This window comes from Pelobates fuscus, chromosome 10 (assembly GCF_036172605.1).
Source record: "Pelobates fuscus isolate aPelFus1 chromosome 10, aPelFus1.pri, whole genome shotgun sequence".
In the NCBI taxonomy this organism is placed as follows: domain Eukaryota; kingdom Metazoa; phylum Chordata; class Amphibia; order Anura; family Pelobatidae; genus Pelobates; species Pelobates fuscus.
In genome coordinates, this window is record NC_086326.1 from 29455683 (window position 1) to 29471961 (window position 16279).

Below are 16279 nucleotides of genomic sequence, written 5' to 3' on the forward strand. Positions count from 1 at the left end.
ATGGGTAAGGCAGTGGCTGAGTGATGGGCAACAGAGGGTTGTAGTCAATGGAGTATATTCAAAGCTTGGGCTTGTCACCAGTGGGGTACCTCAGGGATCTGTACTTGGACCCATTCTCTTTAATATTTTTATTAGTGATATTGCAGAAGGTCTTGATGGTAAGGTATGTCTTTTTGCTGATGATACTAAGATATGTAACAGGGTTGATATTCCAGGAGGGATAAGCCAAAATGCTAATGATATAGGTAAACTAGAAAAATGGTCAGAGTTGTGGCAACTGACATTTAATGTGGATAAGTGCAAGATAATGCATCTTGGACGTAAAAACCCAAGGGCAGAGTACAGAATATTTGATACAGTCCTAACCTCAACATCTGAGGAAAGGGATTTAGGGGTGCCTATTTCTGATGACTTAAAGGTAGGCTGACAATGTAATAGAGCAGCAGGAAATGCTAGCAGAATGCTTGGTTGTATAGGGAGAGGCATTAGCAGTAGAAAGAGGGAAGTGCTCATGCCATTGTACAGAACACTGGTGAGACCTCACTTGGAGTATTGTACGCAGTACTGGAGACCGTATCTTCAGAAGGATATTGATACATTAGAGAGAGTTCAGAGAAGGGCTACTAAACTGGTTCATGGATTGCAGGATAAAACTTACCAGGAAAGGTTAAAGGATCTTAACATATATAGCTTGGAGGAAAGACGAGACAGGGGGGATATGATACAAACATTTAAATACATAAAGGGAATCAACACAGTAAAGGAGGAGACTATATTTAAAAGAAGAAAAACTATCACAACAAGAGGACATAGTCTTAAATTAGAGGGACAAAGGTTTAAAAATAATATCAGGAAGTATTACTTTACTGAGAGGGTAGTGGATGCATGGAATAGCCTTCCAGCTGAAGTGGTAGAGGTTAACACAGTAAAGGAGTTTAAGCATGCGTGGGATAGGCATAAGGCTATCCTAACTATAAGATAAGGCCAGGGACTAATTCAAGTATTTAGAAAATTGGGCAGACTAGATGGGCCGAATCGTTCTTATCTGCCGTCACATTCTATTTTTCTATTTTCTATTTAATTTCAATAAGATAATTCTACTGATAATTCAACTATTCTAAATTTGAATTTACTTTCACAATCACTCTTAACTGTAATCATGTAATCATTACAGCAGTCACTGAAGCCTTAAATTAATTGACAGTATTTTATTTGTCTAGAAATAAAATCTGAGATTAAAAAGTGAGTTTTATATTTCTGGTACATTTAATGTTTTTAAGGTGTTCCCATTCTGTATATCCAAATAAAATTAATTTGTGTCCTGCCTTAAACAGTTTTGCTTAATATTTATCTAACCAGAATCAACTCTTGCCTCTTTATAAATCACTGGTAAGACCACATCTTGAATGTGATGTGCAATTTTGGGCACCTGTTCTAAAAAAGGATATGATGGCACAGAAAAGAGTGCAGAGGTGGGCTACACAATTAATAAAAGGAATGGAGCATTTTAGCTATAAAGAAAGGTTAACAAATTTAAAACTCTTTAGTTTAGAAAAAAGTCGCCTCAGAGGGGATATGATAACATTATACAAATATATTCGGGGACAATACAAACCATTGTGTGGAAATCTATTCAAAAACTTGACTACACTAGGTCATGCGTTTAGACTGGAAAAGAGAAGATTTAGTCTAAGGCAAAAAAAAGTGTTTTTTTTTCTGTAAGAATAAAAAGGATGTGGAATTCTCTGCCTGAAGAAGTGGTTTTATCAGAGTCCATACAGATGTTTAAACAGCAACTAGATGCATACTTGCAAAAACATTATATTCAATGATATAAGATTTCAACTGTAGAGTAACAGCTTCTTGATTCAAGGATAAATCCGACTGCCATTTGAGGGCAAGAAGTTTTTTTTTTTTCTCGTTTGTTGCAAAATTGGAAGTGTTTCAAACTGGGTTTTTTTGCCTTCTTTTGGATCAAAAACAAAAAAACAGATGTGCGGAAGGCTGAACTTGATGGACACAAGTCTCTTTTCAACCTATGTAACTCCTACTATGCACAGCCAGCATGATTGTTGCTCTAGTCCGAGAAACGTTAAAACCTCCAGCTCAATATGTGGAAGTAATCATTGCAGAAGAGCCATGATTTTCCAAAAAAACAGAAAATAAGCTGGAAGTGTTTCTGCAAATGGTATTTTATTTATATATTTCTATATTTAGATTGTATTATATTTAATAATACTTGGCGGATCTCCTATGATTCTCTGTGTCGCACACTTCCAGGCCAACTATTTGGTTTCAATTGTAATGATCCTTCTGGCAGAGTGTTTTAGAGTCATCTTTCTCTCGAAACTCTATAAATCATGTTATCAATTTAGTAAATGGTACTGGAAAATGATCTGCTTGGCACTATTTTATACTGCCGTAATGCTATTCCAATATTAAGAGTTCCATTTCATTTTAATTAGCAGCTCTACAGGCACAAAGTTGCTGTGTAGCCTTAAAGTAGAAGGATACTGGGATTTGGTGCAATGTGAAATATATAGTGATGAAAAGATTATCTGATGCATCTGTGTCTTGTTAGACGGTCGTCATGTACATCATCTATAGATCCAACATTGGAAGAGACTTTGGCTGCTCATTTTATTTTTCCAGAAAAATTGTGCTGAAGAAGCTTTGGCAAAAGAATTAGACAATCAGATTCACATCCGCGTTCGATGATATGGGCTTTTAATGGTACAAAGGCAAATTTGGCATGTGGAAACACAGAATGTGTGGAATTTGCATGCAGACCCTACTAGTAGTTCCACATATCATGCTACAATATCATGGTGAATCATACAAAGTAGCCATCAATTCAATACATTTAAATGCAAGGTGATTTGTTTGTCTTGAATGTACAACCATGGACATGTGTCAAGTCTAATACACAAAATGTGGGATCCACATCCAAGTTGTACTAGTGGTTCAATATCGGTGTATGTCATCGGTATGTATTCAACATGGAATATCCCTTCAACATGCGTGTGGTATACTGATAGGAAGGATATTAATGCACAAGTTGGTTATTTTCTATGTTCTATTGAGGATATACCCAGACAATATTGGCCCCCAAAATACACCTTGGTGGCCCTGATGAAATGGACATGTTTCCGGTTGCAGTAATATGAGTACACATGATACGGGTTCCCATGATACAAAAATATGCGTGCCTAAGGTACGGGTGCACATGAGGAGTTATGGAATGACATGCACATATAAAGTACATTAGATACCTGCTTCCCCAAAATTCCATTTTGTTGTTATGTCGACACCATAGCTCTATAACTGTGATTCGTATTTTTTATGCATTTGGTAAAACTTATAGTTACAGGTTCAATGCGTGTAAATAAATCAATATGGGATATAATGTATCAGAATATATTATTATAGACCTCTATGTTTGTATGTAGTTGGCTTGGGTACAAAATCAGAAATGACCAGCTTTCTGAAATGTGGGTGTAGAGTAACCATATTCTGTTTTTCAGATTTGAATTTTATAACCGGTTATGTGGTTAAGGGAGGTTACCGAATCTTCTTTCTTTAATTGTAGAGCATTTGCTTGAGTCACTGACTGCACTGAAATGAGCAGCCGCTACGGCTGTTTTGTTAGCTGTAGAGATCATATAGGAATTTTTACTGTACAAAAAAATTGTTCCAAAGGCAAAAGTATAGACTTTGCAAGTATACATTGATCCAGCTTATCCGACCTAAGACCATGCAGCTAGCCAATCTTGATGGCTTGCCGTTCTTTGGTTATCTCAATACCACACTCTGCGATCGTTTAGTGCATGTTATGTATTGTGTTTGCAGTGTTGCCGTCAGAAATTTTGGTGCCCCTTACAAAATCAGTAGCTGGGACCTGCTAGTCATACTCTCCCAGTCTTATGTACATAAGCTCTCTCACGTACTCACAAAGAGACATGTCCCCATACATGCACAGACCAAGACACATTCTCACAGACACACATACATCACCATACATACACATATACCCACTGACCTATACACAGATCTGCACTGCCACGCACACAGATACACTCTGAGTAAGGGACCCACTCTACAGGATACCTTCAATGCAGTCCTGTTGGCAAGATATCTCCCCAACTTGACCATTGAGGTCCACCAGCTTGAGTGGACCTTTAACTGGAGTAATGCCTGTTTCCCCTGATTGCAACCCTGAGTGTTTGGTTTGATAAAGGGTGTTCCAACCAAACGGGACTTTATGATGGCCACTCCTACATTGACACATAGGAGAAATGGAATTATCTGGGAACCGGAGAATTCTAAATCACTGCAGTCACAATTATCAGGAACCCTGCAATACAGATTGTATGTTAGGACTTCGCAAGCATTATGGAAATCTCCAAATCACTTGTATTTCTCTGAGCATGGCTTGAAGATGGGGCTTTATCCAAGTGTTAGTGACGAGGGGAGCTCAATGCGACAGATTTCGAGAGTTAGTTAGGTGTGAATTAGCACACACAGAGGCATCAACATCATATACTATAGATGGAATGTCTACTTTCCATGATTTAATCCACGCACTAAACAAGTAATTTCTTTAAATTAACACGTTATTTTTACAATTTCTGGCAAATTCATTAAGGTAAAGTACTTTTTCCTCCCTATTTTTATTTTTATTTTTTTATGGAAAATTTTAGCTAATAACACAGGTACCGGCCCAGGCAAGACTTAATTATTCTCCAAATCTATCTATGTGCAGTTCTAGGAGTACTGTGGTTGGCTTACCAACTGTGCTCTGACATTTTGCCAATCACCACACTTTTTTTTAATTTTTTTTTACATGTTTCCTGATGTATTGTGCATGTGCTTAGGGCAATCCTTCTTTTCACATAAGTGTTACTCTTATATGGAAACTCAATACATCGTTTAGAAGCCACTATAAACTCTTTTATGATCTAAACCTCTTAAAGGAATAATGAAACTTAATTGTAAAGTGAGCAGAAATATGATGTGTCTGTCTACCTATGTCCTGCTATTGCAGTCTATACAAAGTTACTACTGGAAAAATGTGGTTAGTCCGAGACGTGGAGAAAAATTGTTTTAAGCAATTCGACTTTCTTCCATGTGAGGTTTTGGTTCAGATAAATTTCATCATGCTATCGTTCCTGGACACCCCAAAAAGGCATAAGAATCAAGTGAGGCGAAGTAACCAATACAGAGGAAAAGGAGGCTCAGGAAATGAAATCTATATTTATATATTAAATGTATAATATATAGATTTATTTATTTTTTTTCATTATTTTTCTACCGCTCCTTTTTTCCCCACTATTGGTCACTTGATCTGTGAATAAAATCTACTTTTAGTGGCTGTCTCCTAGCCGTCATAATCATGTCTCTCTTTTTTTTTATTTTTTTTTTATCATCAATCATTGTTTTTATTAATTTTATTTTATTTTTAAGTCACAGATGAAACTTTAAATCACAAAACAACTGTTTAATCCACTCTCCGTTTAATTTGTTTTGAGGTTCGTCCATATATCGTTTCGGAGTTCAGGATTTCAGACGAATCACCGATTGTCCTAAATGAAGACAAATTCCACTTTAATATAAAACCAAATGCGCAACTCTAGTTACTACTCTGCCATTAAGGTTATAATTTGAATTTAATTTGCAATGTGATGACATGCATTGGAACAGCAGTACAGGAACCCAACTTCAGGATTTTCCCACCAAATCTGACACTTTTGGATGGTATCTTATGTGGACTGGCGTCTGGCAGTGGGGCCAGAATTTCATATTTTCCAAAGCATCAAAATATGTTACAATGCTCTACAATGGGTGGTTGCAACAAACCAAGTTTAAATCTACAGGAAAAAAAGTTCTGATTAATTAGAAATTAATTCCTGTTTAGAGAAATAGACACAATTATTAACGATTGCTCATTGCGGCGGTTTGTAAATACATCATACCATCTCCTTTTATCTCAAATGTAATTACTTTTTGGATATAATTAGGTTATGGGAGCTCTGTTTTATATGACTTGTCAATTACTGTCTCTTAGTACGTATCTGTAGACCTTCTTCTCTGCGCACTGTGTTCGGATCACGCTTGTCACTCGGGTAAGATAACCTTTTCTGGTGTCATTTGCAATAAACAGATGATAGCGACCAATTAATACGTTGCTATCTTTGTATAGCTATCCTACATGAACCAACTTTTACAGATCAACTCTCTGCTATACAATCATTACTTTACTGAGAGGAAAAAAAGGAAACCTCTTCTTCCTAATTTCATTTATTTAGATGTATTTGTATGAGGCAGTAACGTAACTCATGAAAATGCATTCAGAGCAGTATGATGTCTGGTAGTGCGGTGCGTCACAGAGTGTAGCGACACAGGATTAGAGTCTGCTTACAAGTCTCGCAAGGATCAGACATCCTTTGCGTGAATCCTTTTATAGTTTCATCCCACCAGGACTCCAGGAGTGTGCCTCCTCTGGTTTAGAGGCAGGGATGCCTGTTTTTGCTCTGTTGAACAGATCTGTCTTCAAAGCTGAAAAGTGATTCAAAGGAATTCATTGAATAAGCATAATATTCAGTCTTTTGCAACCCTATACATTGCCATTGTAAAGTACAGTATATCACAGCATGCTTTGTACATTTAGGCTTGGAGGCATAAAATTGCACACAGGAGAATTTTCATAACAGCCAGACATCAGGAGATGAATTATAGACATGGTTAAGTAAGGTATGCCGTCCTGTGTCCATTTTTATAATAGTCTGTAATAAATGCATATTGCTTTAGGTGCTTAATAGATCACTTAAAGGGAAATCTATGCTATCAGGCTGTTTTAAAACTATAATCGCAGGCATTGGTGGATCATGGGCATTGTAGTCCAATGAACAGTTGAGGTGGCAAGTTCTCCAAATCTGCTCTGTAGAAAAATATTGCCTGCTCAATTTTAATAAAAACTGTTATGTGTGTACTTTTAAAGCGGCAACATATGCTGTAACGTTGGGCCTCCAAATCTGTTTTGCCATTTTAAAACTGTTGTTCAATGCTGAACTTTAATCCGGGTTTATAAGTACGGTTACTACCCAGGATTTTTAATATTGCATTGACTTATCCCTTTTATTTAATATGTGTGTGAGGTCCAGAAAGAAAATTAAACGTTGAAATCTTCCCTGTTATGTTTACCTAATTCCTGGCTTTGTGCCAATCATTCTTGCAAGATCTGGCCTTTTCTGTCTTTGCTAGTGTGTGGAGGAAATATAGCAATGTCTCTATTTCAGCTCCTCCAACTTAAAGGGACACTATAGGGGCAGGAATACAAACATGTATTCCTGAATCTGTAGTGTTAAAAACACTACCTAGGTGGCCGCCCCCTCTCCCCCTTCCTGCCCCCTTAAATAGCCTAAAAACTCAGCTTTATTTCAATCTGCTGTCGCTTGCGCTACCTCCAATCTGCCTCCTTGGCTGAGATAATCAGAATTGATTATCTAAGCCAATCCAATGCTTTCCCATAATAAAGAATTCAATTTGCCAAGATAGTCAATTCTGATTATCTCAGCCAAGGGGATGAGGGCGAGAGCCAAATGCCACGCTGGCCAATCAGTATCTCCTCATATATGCAGTGAAGCAATGCATCTCTATGGGGGAAAGTACAGCTGCGGAGGCGCTGAACGTCAGTGCTGCACAATATGAAGGAAGCATCTCTAGCAGCCATCTGAGGAGTGGCCAGTGGAGTTATCCCTAGGTTGTAATGTAAACACTGTATTGTTTTTTGTGTTTACTTCAAAAAGCCTACAGGGACTGGCTATACTCACCAGAATAAATACATTAGGCTGTAGTTGTTTTGGTGACTCTAGGGTCCCTTTAATATGTAACCTGGCTGGACCGATGGGCAGCTTGGATGTTAAATGTTGATTAATGTGAGATGAACAAATTAAATGAGAACAGACCATCACACACACACAAAAAAAAGATTAACAAAGGTATATAGATCATTACATAACATTGGGGTAGATGGGGTTTTACGGTCAGCTGGCCGTATAGAGCCCCATGGAATGTGTTGGTATTTTACTAGTATCCAACAGTAAATACAAGCGTTGCAAATTAAAGCACAGCTATGTGCATTTTAGCGGATGTGCCAGACTAAGAACAGCCTTAGGACTAGGAATGGTTCAAAAGACCCTTTTTTTTTTTTTTTTTTTGGTTAGAGAAAGCATAAACAGGAAAAAGTCAAAACAGATGTGCTATTTAATATCCCAGTTCACCCTTTCTCTCCAGGAACAGAGTTACTCTAATTTGATGATCAGACGGATGTCCTGTTTGTTTTCGAAATCTTAAATACAGTGACAGATGTATGATAGTTGGGTCTTTTTATTTATTGTCATTGACAATCAATAGTATGCACATGTCTATTGAGGCCAAGCCGTCCAAACAGAATTCTTTTTTATTTTTTTTATTTTTAACTTGTATTTCTCCCGTGGAATGCGATTGCTGTCCTATTAACCTGTTACGGACCAGTTGTCATTTCATGCTGTCCTCACAGTCTGGTCCCTGTTCAAGAGGTGTGAAATACCCTGCCTCTTGAACAACGTCCGCCCTATACAGTCCTATAAATGAGTGGGCCATTCCATCTTCAAAGACAAGATTGCCATGATGGGATCATATCACTGGTCCCTAAGGGGTTAAAGACTTGCTCTGTGCCTATGGATATGTCATCTCTGTGTCACATGCAAATCAAGACTGTCCAGCCATCCGGCACTGAAACCTCTAAGGCAGCTTTGTACCTATGTTACAGCTGGGCATGAATGGATGGATATTCTGTGTATATCACATGTGGCGAAATATTATTTCACTATTCCCAAGTCTGAATCCCAGTTGTCTGGCTGTTTCCAGTTATGAACAAAGTATGTATTTGAACAGAGGGGGCATACTGTGAGCAAATATATATCGTGTCACATCTGCAGCTTAAAGTTTCCCATATTTGATCTAAGCAAAATAAAACATTAATACAACGCTACCATGTATTCCGTTTTCTTTGCTCATCAAATACCAGAATAATTCTACTCCCCTGTCCCTCATCCGTTTTTGAATAATCTGACATTCTTTACGGAGGTGGTCACTGAAAGGGTGCCTGTAGGGTATTGCTTGTATTGGTTGGGGGTCTAATGTTTATGACTTTGATTTGAAGAATTCTTTTTCAAACTGTTGCTATTATTCCAACATGAATAAGGCTGACCCAGAGTTTAATTTTGATCCCTGCCTGTGTTTGCAGAACAAATACTTTGATAAGACAAGTACATCATTTATAAATGATCTGACCCTAAAATGAAAAGGTTAGGGTATTCTACATAGCATTGATAGAAAAATCCATGTTTTTTTAAATAATATTTTCTTTTACAGAGGGGGTTGTGTTAGAGTATATTTTTCTTTACCAGTGTCAAGATGAGTACATGAGGTCTTGAAGTTGGATTTCTGAAATAGAATTAAATGTAAGATTATAGATAAATGGACACCCATAACAGCTACAAGACTAAACCAGACTGCAGTGAATTGAAATCTGAACATGTTTGCTAAAAGGACCACTCCACACACCGTTTAGTTTGCTGAAGTGCTTTATGTGTGAAGGGTGTACCCTCTGTTTTTATTTTTTTTTAAAGTGTAGGCTTCAATGGAAATAAACACTTTTATAAATGTTATAACCTTGTTAAAGCTCTACCCCCCCCCCCCCCCCCCCCGGCTGTCAATCAGACAACTAGTTCTGTCACTTCCTGGTTTGGTAGCTCAGTGAAGCTAAACTCAAGAGGCAGCAATTGCCCAGGGCACCTTCCTTGCAAACACTTTTCATTGAACTGCATTGGGAAGTCTGTGATTGGACAGCCATAGAAAGTTTGGGCGGGGTTAGAAGGGGAGGGCTTGCAAAAGATACCAATGTTCCTCTATGAGGTATATTGGATTAGACAATCATGGAGGAAATATTACCTCCTTCGTGACATTGTGGGAAGCAGAGAGGTGAGCAGCGCTGAAGAAGCCTCAGTGTTTGAAAAAGGTAACTAAAATGTTTAATGCTCTTTATTTTTGAGGGAAACATGGAGAGGGCTTGAATACACCTAGGGACAGGGACACTAAAGAGTTAGGAATAGAAGTTTGTATTCCAAATGCTTTAGAGTTCTTTTAACAGCCACATTTTACTGAAAGCACTGTAGTCACCAAAAACAAGTAGTTGTTCTGATATGTATAGTAGGTCCCTGCAGGCATTTTAATGTAAACACTGCATTTTCACTAAAAAGGCAGTGTTTACATTACTATTTAGGGAAACCTCCAGTGGCGGTCAGACGGCCAGTAGAGTGTGCAGCACTGACGCTCATCATCTCCACACTCTGCACGCAGGGCCGGACTGGGGAAAAAATTTGGCCTGGGCATTTTTGAACCACAGCGGCCCACTGAGAAGATCTCTCCTCTCAAAGTGAACAGGTTGGTTCAATCCGCAGAGCCCTGCTGAAGAGCTCTTGCGTGAAAAAAAGTCAGGTGGGAAATCCCTGGTGGTCCAGTGTGGAGTGAACTCTATCCTGTAGTTCCTGGGGTAGAGTTCACTCTTGCGACATCGGAGCATTGCCATAGTAACCACGGCAACGCTCCAACCTCTCGAGAGGAACCCGGCGGAGCTGCAAGATAGAGATCCACCGGGTCCTCTCTCCCTGTCTCCCCCGGCCGCATCTCCGTGCCTGTGGGCCGGTGGGGAGATAGTTGGTCTCCCCACCAGCCCATGAAGGCACACAGCAGGGCCGGTGCTCTGATAGCGCTGGATCTGCATGGGCCGGCAGGGGAGATACACTGATCTCCCCTGTCGGCCTGGGTCCATGGCCATCCTGATGGCCAGTCCGGGCTTGTTTGCACGGAGGTCCTGACCTTTCCTCATAGAGATATATTGATTCACTGCATCTCTATGAGGAGATGCTGATTGGCGCAGTGTGGTGTTTTGCCGTCCGTGCGCAATAGCCTCATTGAATTGGCTCTGGGCTCTGGGGAGAGGAAAGGGGTTTAAAAATTTACCTTTCTCCAGTGCCGGGGCGGGGAGCTATCCTCCTCCGATCCTCCCATTCGGCTGAATGCGCACGCGCGGCAAGAACTGCGCGCGCATTCAGCTGGTCTCATTATCAATGCTTTCCTATGGACGCTTGCGTGCTCTCACTGTGATTTTCACAGTGAGAATCACGCAAGCGCCTCTAGCAGCTGTCAGTGAGACAGCCACTAGAGGATTTGAGGGCTGGATTAACCCATTTATAAACATAGCAGTTTCTCTAAAACTGCTATGTTTATAAAAAAAAAATGGGTTAACCCTCGCTGGACCTGGCACCAAGACCTCTTCATTAAGCTGAAGTGGTCTGGGTGCCTAGAGTGGTCCTTTAACACTGTAGTGTCAGGAGTGCACGTTTGTATACCTATAAATATAGTGTTCCTTTAAATAGCCAAGTGACACAACATTGTCTGACTTTGCCGAGTTGGATATTTTTTTAATTTCCAGCCTGCCTAATTTTGGTCTAAATGTTATTAGTGAGTTGGAATCTTGCTGATTAGTTAATAATTATTACCCTCTCTCTGTGAGTTTTTAGGAGCCTCTTAAAAAAAATCAAAAAAAAAATACCCAAAGTATTTAAACCCTTTTTTTATTGGATGGCTGTAGAGATCAGGTCTGAACAGTGGGCTGGTTATTTGTGTCCTGGGTTAAAGACTCCAATAAACGTGAGCATAAAACACTCTTATTGTCCTCCCACACGCTCTGTATAATGCCTGCTCACAGTCTTGTCAGTGCGAGGATTAAACCATCAGTCTCCCAGACGCCAGTTTCATTTGTGTTTTCTTGTAATATTTAAGGGCAGCGCTTTTAGACTGTGCACTTTTCCATACTGTGAAGGGAAGTTGATTGGTAGATTTACAAGCAAGTTTATTTGTTGTTTCTTTTGTCTCTATAATTTCCGTAAAACACTTTTATTTTCCCTATTTTACAAGAACATATTTCTGTATTGTCCTATCAAAGAAAGTACCTTCATTTTCTGTAATATTTTTAATAAGTTAAGAATACTTTTTTATCAAAGACAATAGTTTTTTGTGTAATGGGGAACTTGAATTGTACCATATCTGCTGCCCATAATGCTCGAGCTGGCATTGAATGATGGCCTATTTTGGGCACGCTATGAAGGCTGCCCAAAATATTGAACTCATCCTCTTTCCGGTGGTGGTTAAGCTTTGACACTCCAGCTAGATCCAGAAGATCTGCCGTTATCGATTTCTGTTTTCAAGCTGTGAGTTAAGGAATATTTTAGGCCTAGGTTTACTAAGAGAAGAAAAGTGTAAAAAAGAATATCCCATCATAAAGTAACACCCCAGGAACCAAAATCCCTAGAGTGCACTGTTGTGGTTATGGTGCCAGGAGTACCCTGGCATTCTCCCGTGGCAAGAAGTCAAACCATTTTTTTTAATTTTTTTTAATGGTGCATTGTTTAGCTGAATGAAGCAAATGGAAGCTACTAGCAGGTACCTGGTGGAACCCAGATAAGTTATGAAACCGGTTGCAGTTGGACTACTTACCCAGGTAGGGGGCAAGGGTACTCCTTGCACCAGCACTTAGTAGTGGTTGTGGTGCTTGAAGCGTTCTTTTAAAAAGAAGATTTCACGTAATAAACTAATATTAGACTAATTACTTCGTTGACCCATTTATTATAGGTTTATATTTATGCTTGATTATTTCATACAGCTAAATGTGAAAATGATGCGGTTGTTAGAACCGATTTTTCACATGTCACATTTTCCCACTGACACTCCCAGTTACCAAGATATTAATGGGACACTCACCTAATAATATCTGTATATAACTAGAGCGAATCATAATTTACTTTTCTGTCGAGAGATGTTACATTTATATACAGAATTTAACAAATGCAGTGTGAGTACTCTCGCCACTGTTTATGTGGGTTCATCAGCTTGCTAGAGGTACCTTCAGTTAGGAAAAATACAAAACACAGATGTGTTTAACATGTTACTGCTGCAGCTTACATTGTCTATAGCTACCATGTGTACCTATTGTGATAGGACAGTCCTTATGTTATTCAAAACTCTCAGCCCCTTTTCTCTTTTCCTTCCTTTCTGGGAACTTCAGCTTATTTGGTGTTTTTCATTGTATAACAGAGAGATGTGATGTGATAAATGTGTTTAGAAAGCAGTCTGTGTAAATAAGATACTTTGCTTTTGTTCTAAATGATTTTCCATTGCATAAATAGTTGTCAGTAGGTCAGGCAGTCACCTAAAATGTCCTAGAATAGCCTCGCCCCTGGTTGCACCCCCAGTCACACCTCCTAAAATGAACGTGACCCTCTCATGCCATTTGAAGCGTTGGGAGGTGCTCTAAAAGCTGTTTATCTCAGAATAACACGAGGTTGCCTGTCCCTTATTTATTTTGAAATCTGGCTAAAATAATAAAGGTTTGTAACAGTGTAATTAATGTATTATTATTTTTTAAATTGTTTTTCTTGTAATAGTCTGTTCCTCACTGTGAAAAAAAAACAAAAAACACCACCCGGGGGGAACCCAATGAGGAATGCTTTGGTTGGCCATCAGGTTATATGACACACTAGCCCATAGATCTGTTGCAGTAATAGCAGCAGCTGTTCGGAGTGCTGGGATGCTGAACTGGTCCTGTCAATTCTCAGACTCCGTTTCTCCTCCCCAGCTAAACCACAGAGAGGAACAGAGGGGACCATTAATTGTATGGGTGGGGCACTTGCTTTTGCCTGTCCGCCAATAACCTTTTGACTAACCATGTCTATCTGCTGCTGTTTCTTTTTTAGGGATTATGGAGCATTTAAGAGGAAATCAGGTAAGGGAATCATTCATTTTATGCTGTTTCCCCCCTACATATTCTGCATCCACATGCCGGGGGCTGAGAGCTGCATGCATTGCTCTATCTGTATAATGTATACGCTGAGCCTGTGTTAATCCTGGAACTGGCAGCTACTGCATGTGGGCTTCTTCCTCTTCTTGCAGTTAAAGATCTGGTCAATGCAGACTCTTCATGTATCAGCTATTCACTTTTCCTAACACTATCAATTTTTTGCATATTGTTACGTAAGGCCATATCTCACCAACCCTTCATTACAATTCTATCTTTTCAGAAAACACAAACCTTTCTTTGATGGTTAGTAATGTATTGCATGCGTGTACCTGTATTGCCTTGGGCAATCCCTTTTTATCTTTTGGTGGACATGGGGTTAAAAGAATTTGCTATTTTCCAATATTTATTTTTATTATTTTTTTTAATGTGTACCCCATTTCATTTGAGATTTAGCTTAACATGCAGTTTACGGAAGATTTACTAAAAGTGACTGTCTCTCATTTATCGGTAATAGTACAATAGTGACTTGTATGCAGCATCCATCCATAGAGCTGTCTTGTTCTCACTGCCATAGTGTAAGCTCTAAATCTGTAAAAACATAATTTTATCCCTTTCAGTGACTGCATTGCTAGCAGCGCTGTAGTTTGGATTGAAAGTGTTAATTTTTGGCAGTGGGATTGTGTAATGCACCGTTTCAGTTTATTATGTTTTAATATTAAATACTTACATTTAATCAACCACAATATTCGTTACGTTCTTATGCCTCTTGAGCTCTTGGTCCCAAATCACTTCCCTTTTTTTTCCCTTTCTGTTCCTTCCTAAATCTATCTATGGGGGTGACCATGACATTTATAGCAATTTAGCCAGATGAATGACTTGTCTCTGGTGTAAAATATGTTATTGATCTCTTATGTACTAAGTGCATTATATAGGGGGCTGTGCGGTCATCCGGGTTCATAGCTGTATTCGTTAATTAAGAAGATTGTGGTCCTGATTGATTTGAGTTAAGTGCCCGCTCACATTTGTCAATATTTTAAGATGTTGCTGGTTTTAGCAGAGGGAAATCAGAGCGTTTCTGGGGGCACATTCTTATGATTTCTAAGGTCAACATTTAATGCTTGTTACACCTTGATAAATATGGCCAATTGTTTTTGGAAGAGCAGAAAAGTTTCTCTTATAATGGGGATCAGCCTCACTTGGGTATTTGTATTCTAATAACTTGTCAATCATTAATGGGCAGGGACTTTTTAAATTTGGCTATACTGGCTTTGTAGTGAGTTAGTCCTCTCTGATCCATAATGTTAACTCCACACGGAACTATCACAAGTATCTTGTCGTTTTCTAGACTCCGGACACAGAGCTCAAATAGTACAAAATACATTGAGAAATAAAAGGCAGCTGTTGGAGAAGGACTTGACAAATTACATCTGGGTTGTGGAGGGAGAGCAACTATTTTGGAATCACAATGTACCAAAACATCACTAATCACTTATTTAAATGTGTGTGAGTGTATGGTAACTAATAAGAAAGATTTAAATACAATTGGCACTCACCCAGCCTACAACCATATGATATACATCCCATATGGTACCCATAACCGATACAGTAGCTAGATGCATCCCTAAATCTAACAAGGCAATATAGAATACAGCTCGCATGTGGAACTCATAACACGTACAACAATCATAACATACACACCTACATGGATAATAAATGCTAAATCTGTCAGTGCAACATATATAATTAGCCATACCACCCAAATGTCCTTATTTCGGAGGAACAGTCCCTAGTTTGAGCCCAAATCCCTCTGTCCCCCTTTTCTATCCTAAAATCCTTCTTTTCTAGGAGTTCCATATTGTTGGTGTGTATCTGTGTATAACAGAGCTCCACAGCCACAATACTCACAGTAATGTGTCTATAAACTACAATAAATGTGTTTACAAATCAGTCCGTGTAAATAAGATACATTGTGCTAGTTCTAAATTACATTTTAGTTGCATGAATTTTTGCTAGCAAGTCACCTAAAATTACTTGGAACAGCCCCGCCCCTGATGAAACCCCCATTTACACCCTTAACATTAAAGTGTCCTTCTTTGTCCGTTTGAAATGTTGGATGATATGCACAACATATTTTGTTATTGAACAGCATTGCTTGTTCAGTCTAATGTCTGGATACAGAATAAAAGGATTGCAGTAGATTACTGTGTTTCGCAAGTGTAAAGCTAAGAATAGACTTAATCTCCTCTATCTGTTCTAGATTCATCTCCTCTACCTAATCTAGATTCATCTCCCCCTACCTGATCTAGATTCATCTCCCACTATCTGATCTAGATTCATCTCCCACTATCTGATCTAGATTCACCTCCCTTTACCTGATCT

General features: G+C 38.9%; 1 protein-coding gene across 4 annotated transcripts in view; it reads left to right on the plus strand.

The window, feature by feature from the left end:
- The window catches only part of SH3PXD2A (SH3 and PX domains 2A), a 266755-nt gene that overhangs the window by 152771 nt on the left and 97705 nt on the right, over positions 1-16279 (plus strand). For 3 of the 4 annotated variants that reach the window (XM_063434631.1, XM_063434633.1, XM_063434632.1), the window contains exon 6: positions 13857-13885. In XM_063434631.1, the coding sequence (XP_063290701.1) occupies positions 13857-13885 (29 nt within the window). Of the gene's footprint in view, positions 1-13827; positions 13886-16279 lie in introns of those variants that run through there. The other variant, XM_063434634.1, reaches the window with a different exon arrangement.